At 34.8% G+C, this 20,725-nt stretch overlaps 2 protein-coding genes and 2 non-coding genes across 6 annotated transcripts; 3 read left to right on the top strand and 1 right to left on the bottom strand.

Annotated features, from left to right (window-relative positions):
• Positions 1–365: 365 nt before the first annotated feature.
• LOC149392463 (small nucleolar RNA Z279/snoR105/snoR108) lies at positions 366–464 on the top strand. Its single transcript, XR_016300426.1, has one exon. It is a non-coding gene; the product is annotated as a small nucleolar RNA Z279/snoR105/snoR108 (small nucleolar RNA).
• A 3,052-nt stretch (positions 465–3,516) lies between these two features.
• On the top strand, positions 3,517–3,615 carry LOC149392462 (small nucleolar RNA Z279/snoR105/snoR108). The gene has a single exon (XR_016300427.1). It is a non-coding gene; the product is annotated as a small nucleolar RNA Z279/snoR105/snoR108 (small nucleolar RNA).
• A 775-nt stretch (positions 3,616–4,390) lies between these two features.
• On the bottom strand, positions 4,391–8,853 carry LOC149392461 (protein PSK SIMULATOR 2-like). Of its 2 annotated transcripts, XM_089620458.1 has the most exons (13): positions 8,521–8,853; positions 8,185–8,454; positions 7,713–8,038; positions 7,528–7,620; positions 7,319–7,409; positions 6,855–6,948; positions 6,588–6,685; positions 6,318–6,387; positions 6,138–6,241; positions 5,920–6,036; positions 5,762–5,838; positions 5,643–5,687; positions 4,391–5,098 (listed from the first exon to the last, which is right to left on the bottom strand). In XM_089620458.1, exons 2-13 carry the CDS (start codon positions 8,449–8,451, stop codon positions 4,585–4,587), a joined length of 1,896 nt encoding a protein of 631 aa, XP_089476584.1. In that variant the 5' UTR covers positions 8,452–8,454; positions 8,521–8,853; the 3' UTR covers positions 4,391–4,584. The 2 variants fall into 2 exon arrangements, with proteins under 2 accessions (XP_089476584.1, XP_089476583.1); XM_089620457.1 differs by having other exon boundaries at positions 8,185–8,853.
• Positions 8,854–16,384: 7,531 nt separating this feature from the next.
• LOC149392460 (BRCA1-A complex subunit BRE-like protein) lies at positions 16,385–20,354 on the top strand. Of its 2 annotated transcripts, none has more exons than XM_089621124.1 (13): positions 16,385–16,568; positions 16,688–16,778; positions 16,861–17,044; positions 17,135–17,225; positions 17,327–17,362; positions 17,503–17,601; positions 17,668–17,798; positions 17,886–17,934; positions 18,030–18,119; positions 18,294–18,347; positions 18,638–18,703; positions 19,949–20,046; positions 20,129–20,354. In XM_089621124.1, exons 1-13 carry the CDS (start codon positions 16,491–16,493, stop codon positions 20,193–20,195), a joined length of 1,134 nt encoding a protein of 377 aa, XP_089477250.1. In that variant the 5' UTR covers positions 16,385–16,490; the 3' UTR covers positions 20,196–20,354. The 2 variants fall into 2 exon arrangements, with proteins under 2 accessions (XP_089477250.1, XP_089477249.1); XM_089621123.1 differs by having other exon boundaries at positions 16,673–16,778.
• Positions 20,355–20,725: the final 371 nt, after the last annotated feature.

The raw sequence follows: 20,725 nt of genomic DNA, 5'->3' as shown, positions 1-20,725 counted from the left end.
CTTTAATTTATAATACTAATAGAAAAGAATCGAACTGTTTATCTTTAGTCATCACCAAAACAATAAGTAAGGGAGTCTTATCTAAAATTGATTTTCTTTAAATTTTTTAACTATTCAAAAAGGCATAACATATTTTATTTCGTATGTAATTAGCATACTTGATTAATTCTTATAGAGTTAAGACTTGGGGATATGGTTTCATTGAGCTAAGTAGAGGAAGTAAGAGTAGACAAATATATAAAGTAAAATGCAACTAGTTGAGTGGATAGTCCCACATCGATAAAGTAAGAAACAAATGCAGCGAAAATTGTAGTATATATTATTTTTAAAAATTCAATTAGATTCATGATCCTTCAGGCAGAAACGGAATATGAAGAGTGGTTAATCTCGCTATTTTTGCGTGATGGGTATCTGCTCCAGCCTGGTTACGACACAAGATACTCCCATCTTAACCATCTGATTCCTATTTTAATGTCTATATAACTTTATTATTAACAACTAATTATACTTTAGTATAAGTATAACACTTCTATAAATTATGTTTGCAGTTTTAAGCTTCATTAATTTTAATTTATAAATTTATAGGCATGACTCACAAATTATAAGTGCAATTTGATTTTTTTTTTTAAAATGCCCTCTAACACACTTGCCGCTTTTTAAATCTTTTCAACTAAAGGAAATTTAGATTTCTTTGCCGATCTTGTTGCCTTCTTCACATCGAGTTATAAATAAAATAAAAAAATTTAGGTCACTTTATTAAATTTATTTAGACGTGACGATCTAAAATATAATTAGTAGTATTATTTTTATTATGTCAAACTTTAATATATTTATAGAAGTGTTATTTATTGCTCCTCATTGACGAACGTGCATAAGGACATCTTAAGCAATCGGAGAGAAGCTCCGAGGTGGGCTAGGGGAGCTTGGAGACCAAGAGCCTCGGGGCCAAGACGGTAGATTCCCGTGTCGATCATGGACTTGCAAGTGATGTTGTAGATGAAAATGCAATTTATTGCGAACCCACGAAGACCATGGATTAAGCAATGGCTTAGAGGTCCATGGCGGTGGAGGAGAGAAAGTGTGCCTAAGAGTCGTTGTCGGCGAAGTTAGAGATGATTTGGGTGTAAATAAGGTCGGTTAGTCGAGAAAATTTGATAAAACCTCATTTAGAGTCGCTTTATGCCATTCAACATGACAGCTTGGGGCGACGACAAAAGTGTCGAAGGAATGCGGGTGGGTTAGTAGGAAGTAAATGAATCACTAGAGCTTCATCATAGACAACATCACTGCTAACTTTTGTCGATTCTTCCTCCGATTCTTATTCAAAATTTAAAATATTGGTGTATAGCATAGCGTAAACCGCATAAAATTGATCAAATAATGAATAAATAAAATAATTAATGATATTTTTGGCCCATCAATTTTAGCAGATTTTAACAAGTTGAACCCTAAGTAAAAAAATTGCATTCTCGATCTTTTTTTTAGTCAAATTTTCATGCATAGTCCTTTTATTACTTTTTATGTCAAAATAGTATAAAAAAAAAATGGTCACGTGCCTATCAACGTGTTGGGTAAAATAATTAAAATTCCATTAATTATTATCTCTCTCTCTCTCTCTCACTATTTTCTTAACCACTTCTTTGGTTATCGGGAAAAGCTCTTTCGTTTTGCTATTGCTTTCTCTATTTATTGCGTTCCGTAAGGAGTTTGGAAGTGGTCGCAATAGAAGCAGGTACGGTGCTTCCTTGAGCAGCAATGACGGTTTCAAGAAAGGCTAGGTACATCCTTTAGAGAACTTGCCCAATTTGCCACCAATTTCATAATATTTTCCCACTTTCCACCAAATACTAATTTGGCCCAAAATGCCACCATCTATGTCAACAATGTTGACATCCATTTTTTTCATTCACTATTAGATGTCAACATTGTTGACACATCGGTGGCATTTTGGGCCAAATTAGTCTTTTGATGGAAAGTGGGAAAATGTTATGAAATTGGTGGCAAATGGGGCAATTTCTCCATCCTTTATTCTCTTTCATTTTGGGTCATTGGTGTTAGTGAAACGAAATCGGTATGTACACTCCTAAAATTAGTATTTTAGATTTATTTAAATAATTCAAATCTTCTCTGTCTTCGTTTCTAAACCATTTTCTTATCTATGTTCTCAAAGTTTTCTTCTTTTCTTTTTGGGTCGTTCTTTCTTAGTGAAACAAAATTGGTGTGTGTCTCAATTGGGAGTGTTATTTTTTTTAAATAAAATCGTTAAAAATAATATTGTTATTTGATTTTGAGATGAAATTCACTGTTTTGATCTAAGACTTCAATATCTCGTGGAGATTTAAAGTCATGTTTTAAGCATGTGGTATATTATAAGATTTTCTCAAATTTTCGTGGTTGATCATTAAGGTAGGCCTGGTCGACTCTTGATTTTGGAGGCCTTGGTATGGCTTAATCATTTGTGATGAGGTGTGGAGTTCTCTACACATTGTTTGTTGAAAAAAGCATTTGTAAACTAAAGTGTTACTTGACAAAAGTTAGTTTTACCTTTGATTGTTCACTAAATGACAAAGTAATGTGTTGTGAGTGAGATAATATGTAAGTGGGAAGGAGTTTCACATGGAACAAACACTAAGGAGCCACTTGTCACTCTCTCGCGCGTTGCTTTTGCAAACAAGTGTGACATCGACGTTGGGGTCGGACTCAGGCTTGGGCATAAAGCCTTTAGTGGCTCTTTGTAGGCACACAATTCTCGCTGTGACGGCTGCCTTACGAACGGTCGTATCCTACGGTATTATTGTTCGTGACCTTCGAGACATTTTTTGGAAAGCGCATTTCATGCGTGATTCAAGCTCATACGCCTTTTTTTTTAGAAAAGACGTCTTCAACTTCGAAGAATTATACAACATTGGTATCTTCTCGAGCCGAAAAGGTCAAGAGTCAGGACTATCATTATTGTAATCTCTATGAGCCACCTCATACATCAATAAAAACTCTTATCCAATTCATTTTATTCAACTAAAAATTATTTTTTTTTATCAACTTGGACTTGCCTACGATGAGGTCAATGAATTACCTTAGTCGAGAACAATAATATAAAATATATTTGCCCAATTAAAAAATAAAGACATAGTTCAACAACAAAAACCTATAAATATATGATGATCAAATTTGGAAAAAAAATTAATGACGTGTTATATGCAAAACATAAATATATTGATTTGTAGTCAACCTTATTTTATTTTCTTTTATGACTCAAACATTAAGTAACAAAACAAAATAACTACATTAGGAGATTACTCTTTACATTCATTATCTAGATATGTCCAAAGGACACTCCAACTCCAAGCACCTATTCAAAACATTTGCTAATAGAAAAGGTAAAAAGGCCTGCCAGGTAGTTCTAGTGGGTGGGTGGTATTAGTCCCACATCGATAGAGTATGAAGAAATACAATGAAAATTGTTGCATATAACATTCTAAAACTATTTGTACAAACCATGATCCTTCAGGCAGAAACGGGATGTGATGAGTGGTTTTTCTCGCTATTTTTGCGTGATGGGTGTCTGCTCCAGCCTGGTTACGACAAAAGACACTCCCATCTTAACCATCTGATCCCTATTCAAAAAATTTAATTTATGTTTTTTTTTGGTACATTGATTGTTTGATTTTTACCAAAATAGTCGAACATTCTCAAAATATTTTTTTTCCTGCTAACTAAAATAGTCTTCTTCACTATTTATATGGATAATTTATTATTTTTAAAAAAATTAATCAAAATTTCAAAAAAATTTTACTGAAGCTTAATACAACGTGTGACTCCGCTAGGGAGATAATTTCATTCCTGAATATTTTTTTTTGATCTACTTGATAAGTTAACATGATGGAAAATGGAAGTATCGAATTGCCAAAAAAAAGTGGTGGTATAGCTTTCTATTGACTAAGTTAGAGATAAACGGACTTGAACATCGAGTGAAAGAAATCATTAAAAAACTTGTGATTCGTTGTTATTGAATCATTAAAAAAAAAGTTATGATTCGTTGTTATTGATTCATCATGAATAATGGAAGTCTTCAGAGTATCCTTTTGATAGGTGCTTCTATCTGTAAGGAGAAACGTTCATGTACGGTATCTTGCTTCACTTCGATACCTCTACGAACATCTTCGATGCCGATAACTTGGTACTAGTATTTGCATCTTTTGCTTCACTTCGATAACTCATGTATTTTTAGACATAAATTTTAGACAAACTTCGACTATTTCACAAATCTATTTATTAGAATAGGGTATTTTCGCTATAAACCCCATTAATAATGTAATTGGCCCAACTCTGCAAGTTAAGAGATAGACTTGGGACTTCTGCAAATCAAATATTGCATATCAACACAACTAAAAACCACTAAAATAAAAGATCTCTGTGAACATAATAATTATTACAATGGTATATTTTCAAACCATATAACGGCTGTATATATACAGAAAAATAATATGTACACCACAACAAAAATAAAGTATGAACTAGAATAGAAAGAATGTTGAAAACGTACCCCCCAAAAAAAAGAAAACGTGTGAAGACTCAAACCGTGCTTTAAATTGAAGATTCTAGTCCATCCATGATATCTAAAGCGTTGGCCTTAAAGTACTCGAAGTTTCTCTTCGAACCCGTTTCTCTATTCGGGGAACTTCCAGTGCTCTTGCTGAGAGCCCAAATCCCGGATTTTCTCTTGCTGGCAATCACAAATTCCTGGCTTTTGCTAACCCCCATAACCACATTCTTTCTTCTTCCGAGCACCTCGTTCAACAAGTCTCTCTCTTCCTGTGAGAGTTGAACTCTGTGAGGCTTGTTATTATCGCTCAAGTCTATCGAGAGAAACCGTTGCATTTTGCTGTGCAAGTCGAGTCCTCTCCGAGTCGGCGATCTCGATGGTTGAGAAGACTTCAAGTTGTCACTGTGGTCTTTATGTCGGATTAATCGAATCAGGTGCTGAAGCAATATCACCAATTCCAGAATGAATGAATCTGTCTTTTGCTTGTCGGCATGGTACAGCGTCTGTAGTCGAATTGGAGTGTTTTGCGTATTTATGCCCTTTCCAAACTCAGGACTGAAAATGTGGGAAATGAAAATTTTGAGACGCTCACTTCGTTGGCCCCATATATAATAAAAATAAAAATAAAAATAATCTTTTTTAGCGCAACATTCCCGTGACTGACATTTTTATCGTCAAAAATTTTTTTTGGGAACAAAATGGTCATTAAACTTTTGATTTATAGCATTTTTGTACCTTTTTTTTTCCTAAAAAAAAATATTTAGTAGTTTAAGTAACTTGTTTATAACTAGTTAAATTATATTCTAGACTAAAAGCACTAAATAAATGTAAATGTTGAACAACTTGGATTTTTAGAGTAAGATTTTGATGTAATGGTACTTTTAAAATTATAAACAAGCTATTTAAATTTGTTTATGGATCGAGATTCATGATTTTCTTTTTAATTTAAAAAATGACTAATATGCTTCAAATCAACAATTTGAGGATCATTTTACTCAAAAAATCGTATATGGACCAAAATGTCATTCGCATTTCCAGGGACTGTTGCTTTAGAAAACCAAAAAAGAAAAAGGGAAAGAAAGGAAATTGGATTACTGACCCAGAATTTGCCCATTCTCCAACCCATCCAAATCCTTGGTGTGCTCTGCCAGAGGTAGTACAACAATATTAAGCTAGTTCTCTTTCTATATATAATATTATGAGCTTCAATTGACATACCTGCTGGTATTTGTGGCAACCGGAAAAAGCCATTGTAGAGTTTTTTCCATTTCGGCTTTGACCTGAGCGACTGCGAACTGCAGAGGATTTAATATAAATAAATAATAGAGCAAAGAATCAAGAGAAGAAAATAATAATGTGATGAGAATAGAACGTACGTATACTTTGCCATCAGGAGTCTGGAGTCGGGATCGTAGAGCCGTCTTAATGCTGTTTGGCAATCCATGGTATAAAGCGTCTCTCGTATTCGGAGGAAGAGAGGTTGGTCTAGAAGCCTAATAAAAAATAAAAAATAAAAAATAAAAACACAAAAGGAGATGTTATAGTATGGTTTTGGTACTTGTAATTAGAGACTTGAGGTCAGAATTTAAATTACAATGCTGTCTATTTGATTAATGACGTTGGCGTAATGTAGCGCAAGACCCGCAGCACCGAGCCTTTTTTGGTTGTTCCTTTTCTCTGATGATCTCAACTTCACGTCTGCAACAAGATGATATATTATTTACAAGATTGAACTCAATGTTCAACAGATTACAAGCTGTGAATTGGATCATACCAGATCTTTCAAACAACTCTGAGATTCTTTGGTGTGCAAAAGTAACAATATCAACAAGCTTCTCCACAACCTAAAAGGCGGATGTAGATTAGATTGGCAATGAGTACGTTAAATGTTTCAGAACTGTGTATCAAGAACCATGTTAATTAGTTGCTCTAAGATTGGTCAGAATCAAATGAATTAATCGATCCCGAAGTGAATATGTTCAGGTACCAGAGAATGCAATCAATCCTTTCAACGAATGTGATAATCAGTTAAAAGTAGTTATACCTCCTCCAAACTTTTACCCCAAAGAGATTTCTTTTTCAAGCTCCTTACTAGCTTTTTTTGTTGTTTATACTCACTTTGTAAAATCTTGAGACTCTCTCCTACAATTTACAAAGAAAGTGATCTGTTATCAAAATTACCGCCCTCGGCTTTGTGGACTCTCTCCACACCAGACACTCGATATCATCAATTATAAATCAATAAGTTAGTGTTAAAAAAATGCGAGCATAGAATATTGGCAGGTTATGAAGAAGAGTTTGTATGGCCAACCTCTTCGAGGGAGATTCAAGGCTTCCACTTCCTCGACCTTAAGCCTATAATCTTGTTGAAATCTGTCACATGCGTTTAGTTCGTGATATAGTTCCTACATGTTAAAAACTTGAGTTAGGTTCTCCAAACTCCACATTTGGATAATAGGAAAATAAACAAATAACTAAGTAAGCAGCTGAAAAGACATGAAAATGCGTGCTTGAATCTCGCCCTCAATATACCTAACATGTTCTTACAATTGAAAAAACCTACAGATCCAACATAAATAGCAATGAAGCTGACACCATATAAAAAATCAACAATTGAACAGTGGAATATGGGGGAAAAAATGGACGATATGCTCGAGGAATTTGAATAGTTTACTGAGTACATATATAACCACTGTTGAGCACATGATTCACTTTTTTTTACTCAGCTAACAGTTACTTGAATCCTGATTCAGCTACAAAAAGGCAAAGACTTACAGAAGTGTGTTGAGCAAGAACGGTCAATTCATGCATTTTCATCTCTGCCTCTTCTCTTTGTAGTTTATGACTCGAATCATTGGCATCTAATCTGAAATCGTCACGCACTTAAAGCATCAATTCACATTGCCCACAATTATGATGATGATGATCATCATCATCATCATATCCCACAAAAACGGTACTCCGAAACAAACACACAAACTCACCCGGAAAAGTACCGTCCAAGGTTGTGCCACTGCGGATCTTTACAATGATCACCGAATCTAATTACCTCCCGCGAAAACACATCAAGCTCTTCCCTATGTACACCCAAAAAAAAAACCCCCACTTCAGATAGATACAATGAGAAGTTTAAATAAACATACCAACTCTATCAACAAAGATGAACCACCTTTTATCGGCAGCGGCGATGCTAAGCAGCTCGTTCATATCCGTTGAAACAAGTATTTGCACTCCCTGAGAACTGAAGACCTCCTTCTTCAGGAACTGCATATTCTCGTCCGAAAGCGAGTTCAGCAAGTTCGAGCCCTTAACGACCGTGTTAGCCACCTCGAAAGCCAGTATCGAAATCTTGTTTCCCCTCGAAGCCGCCGTGGATACGAATCCACCGCCGGAGTTCAGAGTCGATAAACCACTTCCGAGAGTATCGAGAACTTCCACGGCCCTCTCGAGCCCCACGATCCCGGCTCTTCCCAGCACCGACCCCTTTTGGCTCACCTGATTCAACAATTCCCAAATATCATCAGCCATTGTCTCAATTCAGAGCTGATTTCGAAATTCAACGCTTTTCTATTACATCTTTTGACCTAGTCAATTCAATTCAAAGACTCGGTCCAAGCTTATCAACAGAACACAGAACGAACCTTCGTAGCGGCGATCCTGGCCGGCGTTGACGGCTTCAATTCGCTGGAAAACGACAGTCTCCGATCGTTGTTCCGGTCGTAAAAGTGGTGCGATTTGACGGAATCGTCGAAGTCGTGCGACGAGCTATCATCGAAATTGGACTCTTTCTCGTTGGCCGTGTTCGCGAAGCTGTTCGTCGTCTTTAGCTTCCCCGAGAATCCCAGTCGATTCTCACTACTCACGCTTCGCTTTCTCGGTCCCATACCTCCCGAGCAAACCGCTCCCATGATCTTCTTCCACAAATTCCAAGTTTCAATCTCACAGACAATGCAAAAAAAAAAAAAAAAAAAAAAAACTTTGTTGTGTCTTTACTAGTTTTTATTTTCTGTTTGATTCGCAGGTGAGAAGAAAAACGAGGGAAATAGCTGATGATGATATCTGACTATTTTGGTGGATATGAGGCTTATGAGTGTACAGACACAGAGAGAGAAACAAATAGTCCAACTCTAAGAAATAAGAATGGGTGTGATAAATAAAATAATTAAAGACGATAATGATAATTGAGGAAAGAAATGGAATTCGTTGCGGAGTGAGAGAGATGTAGGATTTATGGTAGGTTTAAGAGACGAAAAAAATAACGCGTTATTACGACAACGGAAATCCCGTGGGGATGGAAAGTTTTGACCGGAGAATTGCATTCAATGAGAGAGATATGTATATAATTTTATACATATACCATATATATATATTTATTTATATATCTTTTATTAATTAAAAAAATATAAAATATGATCATCGGGTCTAACTCTTCTTCGTTTCGTTGTATGAACGCGAGAGGCGGAGAATCATGAAAATCCCGCCCTTCCTTCTGTTGCACTACCATTGACTACTATGCCCCTTTGTATATATATATATATATATATATATATATATATATATATATATATATATATTATCATAGATATAAAGTATTTTCAATAAGAATATGTATTGATAAAAGACTTGATATAGGTTGTAGTTTTTCATTTTACATGCATTTAGTTTTTAATTTTACTTTGTTTCCGATTGTGTTTTAAGAAGTAAGATCTACGTCCATAGAAAAAAATCAGTAATGAAATATGATATTCATATTTAAAAAATAAAACTAAAGATCACACAAATCAAAGATATGTGAAAAAATCAAATCTAAATTTAGATAATTGTAATATAAAATAATAATAATAATACTCATCAATAACACGTAAGAGATCTCATATAATGACTTGTAGAAGAGAGAACTTCTCCACTGAATCTCTTTCAATTTAAGGAACGTTCGGTGTTCGAACGTCCCAAAAAGACGAGGGAACTTATTTTTAAAGCGTAAAAAATTTCGCAGAGAGAGATGACATGCATTATATTATAATAAGCGTGATGTGCATATAAATATGAATTTTTATAATAATAAAACCTACCTTAAACTTACAACATATTTATAAACTCGAGCAACTTATTTATTTATAAAGCTAAATAAAGATTGAATAATTCTAGCTTTTAGGGTAAGAGTTTCAATCATATGATATTTTAATTAATGTTGAAAAAGTTTGTAACACCTTTCTCATTTAGGTGTTGACACTAGTACAAAAAACATCATTGGGTGCGACTTTTTTCGCACCTAAAAGTCAAAAGTCGCACCCATTGATACATTTAGGTGCGACTTTGTCGCACCCAAAAGTTCGCACATAAAGGTCATGGGTGCGAAAAGTCGCACCCGATGGTCATGACTTTTAGGTGCGACTTTTAGGTGCGGTTTTTCGCACCCAAATTCGCACCCATAAGTCATAAAAGATGTGCGAAAAAGCCCGTGGAAAGGCCATTGGGTGCGACTAGTCGCACCCAAAGGTCTACTCGCCAATTTTTTGGGTGCGACTAGTCGCACCCGTTGGCCTACCCGCCAAATTTTTGGATGCGACTAATCGCACCCAATAGCCTTCCCGTCATTATGTGGCGGGGAATGTTGACCTTTGGGTGCGACTATTCGCACCCAAAGGTCTACCCGCTCAATTTTCGGGTGCGGATAGTCGCACCCAAAAAATTGGCTAACCGGCTTGATTACGAGGGAGAGGCTCTCAATTCGAGGGAAGCGGAGCCGCCTGAGACTGAGACTTCTTGGCTGCAGCTAGAGAGACTCACGGACACACACTCAAGTGCAGAGGCTTCGAGGGGTCGCGCGAGGAAGAGGCCGCGCCGGTTCAGATCGAGTCTGGCTCGAGGGGTCTCCGGGGCTGGTCGTCGGAGGACTGGTCCGAGGCTGAGAGAGATAGGGTAGTGGTGGCGGTCGGAGGCTGAGAGAGAGAGCGTAGTGGTGGCGGTCGGAGGCTGAGAGAGAGAGAGAGCGTAGTGGTGGCGGTCGGAGGCTGAGAGAGAGTGGTAGTGGTGGCGGTCGGAGTGGTGGCGGCGACGGGGGTCGGAGAAATTGCAGAAGAGTTTCGGAAAGATAGAGAAAATGAGTGTTTTGGTGTTTGGCTCGGGTAGAATGAAAACCGAGCAGCTTTTTATATAGAAATTTGAATTTGGGTGCGACTGTCGCACCCAATGACTTGTGTCAGTGATTTCGGGTGCGACTAATGACATTTGTAAAAAAAAAAAGGGGAAGTTTGGCCGCGGAAAAATTTAGGTCATTTAGGTGCGACAGGTCGCACCCAAATTCAAAAAAATTCGCGAAAATTTTCCAGCGCTTAATTGATTTTTGGGTCCGACTATTCGCACCTTAAAGTCTTTTTGGTGCGACTTTTAGGTGCAAAAAGTCGCACCCAAAAGTCATCCGCACCGGAAAACTGTATTTGTAGTAGTGTGAATGTATTAAAAAATACAAAAAAATAACCAATACATTATGAAAATAACTAAAGCATTAAAAAAAACACATAATTTGAGGCTTCACTTCCAAAAGATCTAGTTTAAATGGAACTACTTCGTTGTTACGAGGTCTCAGATATATCGAGATGTCTTTATTATTGAGATTTAAAAGATTTTTTTGTAATGTTTGCGTAAATTAATTATACGTTATATATGTGAATACAAAATGGTCTCTTTTTTTTTTGAGGATTATGTTTTACAAATCATTCATTTAGGAACTAAAATGTGAATCGCAAGACCCTTTAATGAATATATGCGTTTGAAAAATGAAAAAAGAAACACGCTCTTTGTTCATTGTTTAAAGATTGTGTGCCACGACTTCGCAAATGATTTGTTGGTTAATGGTTTAAGCAATATTTATTTATCTACCATAATCTATGTAAGGTTGATGTTATATATATATAAAAAAAATCTTTGCAATTATTTTAAAAAGCTTTTCACATGATAAATGACTCGGGGTTGGCTATATAGAAGTATAGAACTAAAATAATAGCGTTTTCATTTTGCAAAAATATATATAAAATTAATAAATAAAGGTAAAAAAATGAAGCCTCGCGTTTACTTTCGAGAATATGGAAGAATAATAAAATGAAGTATGTAAGTGGACATTTGTCTATTACGTAACCGGTATATATATCGATTAGAATGTTCAAAGGTTGATTTTTCTAACATAAATGATAGTGCACAGGTCTTTATCGACGTGACACTCTATATAGCTTCATTTTCGTTTTTTTTTTCATTTACTTTAATCTGCTTGTAACCGTATTTTATAATATGTGCATCATTATAAACAATATGATATTCTGAAAATATCTACTTGCGACTTGAATATGTGTCGTGCTTAGCAATGTTACGTGCATATTCAATAGTCCCACACCATCCCACGATGATGAGATCTATATAATAAGTTGCGAAATTTATACGAACATTAATAATGATAATAAAACGGAATCAAGGCTTTGAAAACTTTTTCATTGGAGTTCGTTGAAGTGTTTTACTCTTGGCAATAAATACACAACTAGATATTGTGTATGTACATATATAAACTCTATGAAGACCCAGTGAGCAAAAGGTACACGTGGCGATTTATGAGCATCGACACGGTGTCTCCTTGTATTATTAGCTATTTAATTCAAATATTTTATTTTCTTGTTGATGTGTCATTTTGCACTATCTAGTGTTCATCTTCGAAGAAATTGGTCGAAAAGGGCCTAATTGTCAAACTTGAAAAAAAATCAAACTTAAATATCAGACCAGGTGTTGCTAATTTAGCTGCTTAGCACTTTGAATTGAAACGGTCCGATGACGATATAAAAAAAAGTCAAGACGAGCCTTAACCAGTCTGACAATACGAAGTTTTTTTTGTTAGAGCTTGGAACGAATATGTGAATTCCAAAGTAATTAGCCGTTTATGGTCAAATAGACTTTCGCGTGTCATTTAGATTGGTTGATTTTATTACTAAAAAAAGGTTGGTTACTTTTTTTAATCGAATTATTTGATTGACCGAAACTAGTACATTTTTTTTTCCACATTCCTGGTTGACTTGAAGCGTTGACGTACATTAAAAAAAAAATACTTTTAACAGTTAGTCCATGCATTTTTATGTTTTAGGCATTTTAGTCCCTGATTATTTGTAAGGAGCAAAATCATCCCCAACTTTTCTTTTGTTGGTTCAATTAGTCTCTCCGCAAAGAGAGTTATTTGGACTATTTTTTCATAATTCCAAAATTTTATTTTAAACATGTAATCTGAATGCGAAATCAGAACTTCAGAGATGAAGTTGAGGATTCACGAGACAATGATCAAAACATATGGCGCTCGAGTTATGGAGTTAGGTCTGTGGGGGAGTTTGAGCAGGTTTGTGAGGGAGTTTGAGCATGTTGTGATTTCCGAGGATTTCGAACACCTATGTAGTATTACATTGAAGAATGTTGTCACTAGAATTTTGACTACAAATGATGGCTGATATTAATAAATATTATTATTTTCATGCCTTAAATTAATACAATTTGTATGTGTTTTATTATTGGGTTCAAACCGCCCTAACCCTCCTTTATCTGAACCTTATACAAATCGAGACTAAAAACCTTGAGGGTAAAAGTGAAAGGTCTGCCCATTCTGATGATAATAAAGTCATACAATAAATTACCATGAGATTCATTTACACATGAATCATGAGGTGCCATGTAGATGGGAAAGCCGAGAGGGTTTGTCGGGTCATTTGCTGACCCAAGTTATGACCTTTGAGGACCTCCGTTGAGCTTGGCCAACCTAGACGTCGAGATATATTCTATGTGATGAGAGTGGGCATTAAATAGTTGTTGGAGACAAACTCTTTATGACATAATGAGCCCTCCAATAGTTTCCCTTAAATGCCGAGCCGAGTGCACGAGTACTCAAGTCAGGTTTTTGTGAGCTATATTTTTAAGAAAAATTGACTCATTTGTCACAAATTTCATAACATTTTTTCAATTTACACCAAAAGACTAATTTGACCCAGAATGTCACCATCTATGTCAACAATATTGATATCTAATAGTGAAGGGCAAAAATAGATGTCAACAATAACATAGATTGTGGCATTTTAGACCAAATTAGTCTTTCGGTGGAAAGTGAGAAAATGTTATGAAATTGGTGACAAATGAGACAATTTCTCTATTTTTAATCATCCGAAAAAGAGTCCGTTGTGGTTTTAGTTGAGTTTAACATCTTAAAATTGTGATATTGCCAATTTTATTGCTTTATCATATATGGGGGGATATTTGAAACAGGTGCGGTACTATTATTTTATGGAATTCGCCAAGTTAACTCGTGGTACCACCAAAATTATAAATAAGTGATTTAGGCAATTTTCTAAGGCTTAATTTAATGGGACAAAAATTAAGGCCCGTATTCTTGTGTGTTTGAAGGATACATATGTGTGTATAAAAGCCTACTATTATCTATGTGTATGTCCAATACATTATATACCAATTTTGTATAATATATGTGCATAAAAACCTGCTAACATACATGTTTTTTAATTAGAATTTAAATTAAAAATATAAAATTTAATTTAATTTTTTTTATACAAAAATTCATTAATTGCATCCAATTTCAAAACTATGATTATTTATTGACAAAATTTTCAAAAACTCTGTTCATGACAAACATGTCAATAAACAAATGTGTTTATGATAAATTTGATCATAATTTTGATTTTTTTTAATGAAATGTTCATAATTTAAAATTTTTCCTTAAAATTGTGATTGCAAAACGGGCATGGATGATAATAAATTCAATACTTTTAGCAAAATGTTGAAGCATTTTTTCTTTTAAAACTAATAGCCAACGTTTTGAAACCTTTAAAAAATATCCAACACATATTAATCTTTTACCTTAATGCCCTTAAGTGTTTATTTTCAGAAAAAAGAAAGTAATAACAATTCCACAAATCAAGGAATCAATTAGTACCTAATAAAGAGAATTATATATTTTATAACGAATTTTAAAAAAATCGCAAAACTCTTAGCTGACGATTTGAGAAAAAAATGGAAAAAATCAATTTTTTTAAAATAAATTAACTTGATACTTAAAAAATCACAATTAATTATTAACGATAATTAACATAAATTAACTAAAGATTCAGCAGCCAAAGATTTGAAATCATACAAAAATCAAGGCATATTAACGATAGTTAACGCAAATTAACCGATAATTGAGAAAAACCTGAAACTATACAAAAACAAGGCATATTAACGTTAATTAACAACAAATTAATGATAATTCAAAAGCTAAAAATATGAAGAAAAAAAAACAAAAGAGGCATATTAATGTTTATTAGCAGAATTTTACTGCCGATCCAGTGAGGGAAAGCCATGAGCGAGAGGGAGAGAGTCCACATAGTGAACCCTGTTAACAGTTATTAACTAAACGCGATTTAAAATAAAAAATTCAAAATTATTGTCGATGATCTTCACGTCGATCTTTGAGCACTAACCTTAGCCCCAATCTTCGACTGTGAGTTCTACAGCAAGCACTCCACGAAAAACATCAAAGAAATTAAAAATCCGAATTTTCTAAACCTGGATCGGTTAAAAACACTGTTTTGGATCCCGAAAACGGAGGAATTTGGCTAAAATCATTTAAGGCACGAGGTTGTTTTTGTTGGCTTGTTTCTACTAAAAAAATCTCTACAGTTTTGTGAAATTCCGACTTCGTCTATGTACTACAACAAAGAGAGAAAAAACGATTTCGGAGAGAGAATAAGAGAAATTCGAAAAAAGAGAAAAATAGGGGAGATAAAGTAAGATCTTATTAATTAGTGGTGTTTGAATAATAAATTGAGTATTTTTAATTTCAAAAATTTTATTTTATTAATTAATAAAACTAAGGGTAATAAAGGTATAAAAAACTTGCTACGTTAACCTAATGATTGTTAAAAAAAACGTTGACTAGAATAAAATTCACGCGTTTTAACTTTCAAGTGATTAGTTAGTTACAATTCTCTAAAAAGTATTAGTTTTGAAGATAAAAAAAAAATCCACGTTTTAAAAAGAAAAGAAGAACATCGAAGGCAATACAATTGACTTCAGTTTCCCAATATGGTTTGACACTCTGACTTAACATAAGAGTAACAGATCGGTACATGTCATAAGTATCTATCTTTTCCTTTGTTTATCTCAATTCATTAGTCCGATTATTTGGTTTATCAGCTCAAACTTTGTTTAATTTTATAGTCATACTTGATATTATACAACCAATTAAAAAAAAAAAATATTATACAACCTCTACCTCAATACTTTTAGAACTTTTACATGAGCATTTAAGAATACTGGGTGGCAAATTCATGCTTAAGTCATTACATGATTACTGTTTTTTTTACAACTATAAACATAATTTTATAATGTATTAATAATAAATTATATATATATATATATATATATATATATATATATATATTGAAAATAATAATAAATCATATTTTACTAGACCGTAATAAAATTATTGGAGGCAATCATATTTATTAGATCATCTTAGTGCTGGTTGTAATCGTGATATTTATAGATTATCTAGTAATCAAATTTTAGCCGTGTGTTACTGTTATCATATGGTTTACTTTTGACTAATTATTTAATCGTATTATCATATTTTATCCAATTAAAATAGATAAATTTATTTATATCTAAAGTAACTTAGAATAATTTCGTAACCGTTTCGTTTAATCATATACACTGCCACCTAACATCAGATTCATAACGTATGGAATGAGAGCTTAGAAGTTAGAACAGTAAAAATAAAAAAAGGAACTTAAAAGTGTTGAGAGGTAAATAATTCTATATACCCTTCCAAAAAATAAATTGTAAATATACCCAAGGCTTGACGAAGTATCAGTAACTGGAACCAAGCAATTCAGAACCCCCGTGATCGCCGGAAATCGATCTCAGACGAAGCATGTCCGGCGATAACGTACCTCCTCTCATCGCCTCTCAGCTCAATCACCTCGTCACCAATTTTCCTCTCACCATAAAGGTAAAAAAAAAACCTCTCTCTGGCTTTCGTTACACTTTCTCTGTGAGAAAACCTAGAGTGAAAGAACCTGGTCTGAAACTCTAAATGGAAATCAAATTCACCAGATTCGCTCTCCGCAGATTGAGCAGATGTGGTCCGGTAGCAAATTCTATCCCGGAGTTATCGATCGCTTCACTTTAGCCATTCCATATTGCCTAGATTTTCTGAAATGTGAGCGAATTATTCTTCTATTATGATGTATTTCTCGTCAAAATTTGTGTCATATGATTGTAAGAGATTCGCTATACCGCAGGGGATATTATATTCGATTCGGATTCTCCATTTTCGGCTCCGGATATTATATTTGAAACCGAGGATGATACTTTTCATACATTTCTTTTGACTGACGGTGGAGAATTGAAGTCTCCAAGGAGTTGTTTAAGCGAATGGAACAGCAAAGACTCTTCACGACTTATGTCTCTCATACAATTACTCAGGTTTAGAGTTTTCGCTTGTGCTAATACAATGAGGTTAGTCAATGGATTTTATGCTATGTGGATCTGAATTCGACCTGTTTTGGTTTTCAGGGAACGATACATGTCGTACCAGGAAAAGCGCGTTGGCCTAGTGGATGATGAACGGTTGAAATTCGAAGTTAGCACTATGTTGTCCAGAGAGGTAATCCACGAACTCATGTATTCTAGAGCGCTGGAGTAATACAGGCTATATTAGGATTGTACAGTAGATAGAATATTAAATTTTGATTTATTTTGGTTTAGGGAATTGAAATGCATTTGATATCCGGTGTCGATAAGGTAAATCTCTTTCTGCTTTCCAAGTCAACATTTACATTTATCCCGAATGTTGTCTCGCGGAACTTGTTGCCGGTGACCATGACCTTTGCGTTTAGCTTTTGATTATTTCTTTGGCTTCATATGCCCTGAATTTGGAGTAGACAGAGGAGGTGAAATTTGCAGTGCCGCTAATGGACATGGACATAAATAAGATGGTTCCCGGGTCCCCTTGGAGACATCCACAAAAGATATACTTAAAGGTTTGTTTGTTTGTTTGTGTGTTTTTTTTCTCTCGACACAAATAACAGAGATATGCGATCTTGCAGGTTATATATCCGGTAGCGAAGAAATACTCGTCTGCTCTTTCAGCTCCTCGCCTGAAATTAGTTTCGACCCCAGAGTTGAAGGCACTATTTTCCGTGGAGGATGTCAAGCTTCCTTCATGGGTGGATGGGATGTATGCCAAATTCTGACCCGGGATATGTCACGGGCTAACATTTAGTCTTTAAACAATTTGTTAAATAAATGTTTGTCTCTTCCGTAGGTGCATGGCCGAATACCTTCCACATCTAGAAGAATTTTTGGGGAAACAGGTTTAGCTTAATATATTTTGTTGCAGCTCTTTCTTTCTTTCTAATGAGTTAACGAGGCGTGTTTAGTATCATTAACACTGGTTGTTCTTTATAAGGTCTTGGAGGCAGTTGCTTTAATTGATGTTAGAAGGCGCTTTATTGAGGCATTAGCCGTTTTCTTTGGAAGACCACTAGAAGCTGATCCAGTAAGGATCCAAATTATATATATATATATATATATATATATATATATATATATATATATATATGTATGTATATATGTGTGTGCATATTTATCATACTTGTTTTATCAAGACTAACCGTTTAATATATTTTTCGGTACCAAGACTAACCGTTTGCTGTAATTGTTTTATCCAAAGGTTTTTTGCAGAAAGGCAACGGTGCTAGCTGCCTCTGGAGTATTTGCATTCATGGTATCGTACAAGTTTTCAATGCTATATGAGACTGACATTATAATGTTGACAGTATTTATTCTTAGGTTTGAGATTGAGAACAGTGTTCCCTTTTTTTAACATGCCTTAGATGTCATCGTAATTTGTTATTAGGTTAGAAAACGTTGAGAAGGTCCGAATAGTCCTCAACTATATATCTGTTTCTGTCTTGATTTTCTTTCCGTAGATTTTTTTTATCTTATTCGTTTAATTAGCTACACTTTATACTAATTAGCGACAACTCTACCTTGTTTTTGTTCACCTTGTTGAAGGTTCACTTCGCTATTCCAACTCAGTTTCCGAGGCAACAGCCTATTCTGATGCTTCAAAGTTCTCAGGTAATAACGATCTCTCTCATCTCATTTCAACATTGAGATGCTTGGAAAAAAGTTCAGCTTTCTTTGTATTTTACAAGGTCAACATGCATGGTGTATCCAACTCAAGTCTGTGCATGTAGTATTTAAGTTTGGACGAGGATATTGTCTTCATAACGTTGTTTACTATAGTGGCCTCTGCTTGGGTTTAGCTATGTGAAGTCCAATAGGTAGAGTAATTTTTTATAACAAATAAAATGTAACCGGTCCGGTTAAAAAAGTGTGTGTGTGTGTGTGTTTTTTTTTTCTTTTCTAATCCGGTCGGGTCCGATTTCAAAATTTTAGACAGCGGTTTAGACCGGATTGGACCCGTCCTAATTTTTTAAGTTTTCATTTTTCATTATTTATTTATTTATATTTTTCAATATTTCTAAGACATTTGAACGAACTAATTGGGTTGGACATCTTAATTAATATATTTTTATGTTAATATATAATTTGCTTTATAATTTTTCCTATTCTCTAATTAAATTTGTACACGACAATTAAAAAAAACTAAGTGGTCCAAACCGGACCGGACCAGTCTAAAATAGTTTAGTCCGGTTTGGTTTATTTTCTCAAACTGTTCAGTCTGGTCTAAATTTTTTTAAACCGTTTAAAATGGTCCAGTCCAGTTTGGAGACCGGTTTTAGACCGCATCGAACCGCGCACCGGTCTTAGACCGGATCGGACCGCGCACACCCCTTTATTCATTTACTTTACCTATCCGTTTTTGTTGTGCTCATAAAGCTCTTCTAGAAAGAGTGTACAGTTATGGACATGGTTAAACTAAAATTTAAGTAGATTTTCCATTTGCTTATCACAAAAATTAGAAATATTATCTTGTATCTGCTCAATTGATGTCATTGTTCACACTGTTATTTGTTGTATCCTCTTTATCAGTAAATAAAAATATCTAGGCCAACAGAAAAAAAAAAAAAAAAAAACATGATCACTCGTACTCATCACCAAGTCCAACAAAAAAGAAAAGTAGGCTCGCTTATAGGTATACCTGATGCCTTGAAAATGAATGTTCTTTACCCTATTTCTCATCATGTCTTTGTCATTTCAGCTCTTGATTTGAAAATCTGATAGATACCACTTGATTAGTATTCACGAGGAAAGATCTAGTGCAGCTGTATGAATAATGGGTTAAGAAGTCATTTTAGGATAATGGTGTTTGTTCCTAATAATGGTTGCTCATAAGGTTATACTCATATAATGATGTAGCATTTCAACCCCCAAGGGACACCGATCAAGTCGCATCAGCTTTTTGACTATCCTTGGAGTCCTAGATGGGAACCGCCAACAATGGCTGAGCGGATTTTGTGAGTTCAGTGGCATATCTTTAGCTTTTATATTAACGCTTTCCTTGACTAACCAATCTCACTTTATCGATGTGTTGGGCAGTGAATATTTGGTGGACGAGGCTGTGAACTTCAAGAGATTCTGCAACGAGCCTCTGCTACAACACTGAATCAATAGTTAGCTTGTTGTATTACCGGCCGAGTCCGTGTAAATCTCCAAAACCTTGAACGTCATTTTTTTTGTGTACATTGTATTGGGTGATGTACTAGTTTTAGAGAACTCAAGTCCAAACAATGGTGTCCAAAGCAAAATAGATAGTTTCTTATGATTCACAGTGAACGTCGTAGGAGTGATTGAATTTGACAAATTATTAAACGGAGCAACACTAATCTCACATTGGATTCCGATATCAGGAGAAGGAAAGATAAATATGTTATTCTGACAATCTTGCTACTGAAATGGTTCCAAAACAGCCAAGGATTCACGTGTGTTTCTTCTGTCTGGGTTATGATAAAGCTGTTGGAAAAAAAAAAGGACGAGGTAATTTACAGAAAGGCAATTCCACGTGGTTGACCAAAAATTCCCGGGAAACGGTTATCCTGGCTGTTTGCCTCGGGAAGGATAAACGGTGTCGTTTTTTGTGGTACAGTTAATGGCCCGAAATAAATGCCAGAACGGTGCTGATAGAGAGAGAAATAG

The sequence above is a fragment of the Urtica dioica genome, chromosome 7, assembly GCF_054948205.1.
Source record: "Urtica dioica subsp. dioica isolate 48M chromosome 7, U.dioica_male_clone48M_v1_H2, whole genome shotgun sequence".
NCBI lineage: Eukaryota > Viridiplantae > Streptophyta > Magnoliopsida > Rosales > Urticaceae > Urtica > Urtica dioica.
The sequence above is the reverse complement of the archived record's forward strand: the minus strand, read 5'-3'. Positions and strand labels throughout refer to the sequence as shown.

What these genes read in the sequence shown, in the direction of transcription:
- LOC149392460 (XM_089621123.1), top strand. Translation starts at nt 16,491, where the DNA reads ATGTCCGGCGATAACGTACCTCCTCTCATCGCCTCTCAGCTCAATCAC. An exon ending in ATTTTCCTCTCACCATAAAG is followed by an intron (nt 16,569 to 16,672) that starts GTAAAAAAAAAA and finishes CAAATTCACCAG; the next exon opens with ATTCGCTCTCCGCAGATTGA. An exon ending in TGATGCTTCAAAGTTCTCAG is followed by an intron (nt 18,704 to 19,948) that starts GTAATAACGATC and finishes ATAATGATGTAG; the next exon opens with CATTTCAACCCCCAAGGGAC.
- LOC149392461 (XM_089620457.1), bottom strand. Translation starts at nt 8,451, where the DNA reads ATGGGAGCGGTTTGCTCGGGAGGTATGGGACCGAGAAAGCGAAGCGTG. An exon ending in CTTGGACGGTACTTTTCCGG is followed by an intron (nt 7,410 to 7,527) that starts GTGAGTTTGTGT and finishes TGACGATTTCAG; the next exon opens with ATTAGATGCCAATGATTCGA. An exon ending in AGAGTTGTTTGAAAGATCTG is followed by an intron (nt 6,242 to 6,317) that starts GTATGATCCAAT and finishes ATCTTGTTGCAG; the next exon opens with ACGTGAAGTTGAGATCATCA.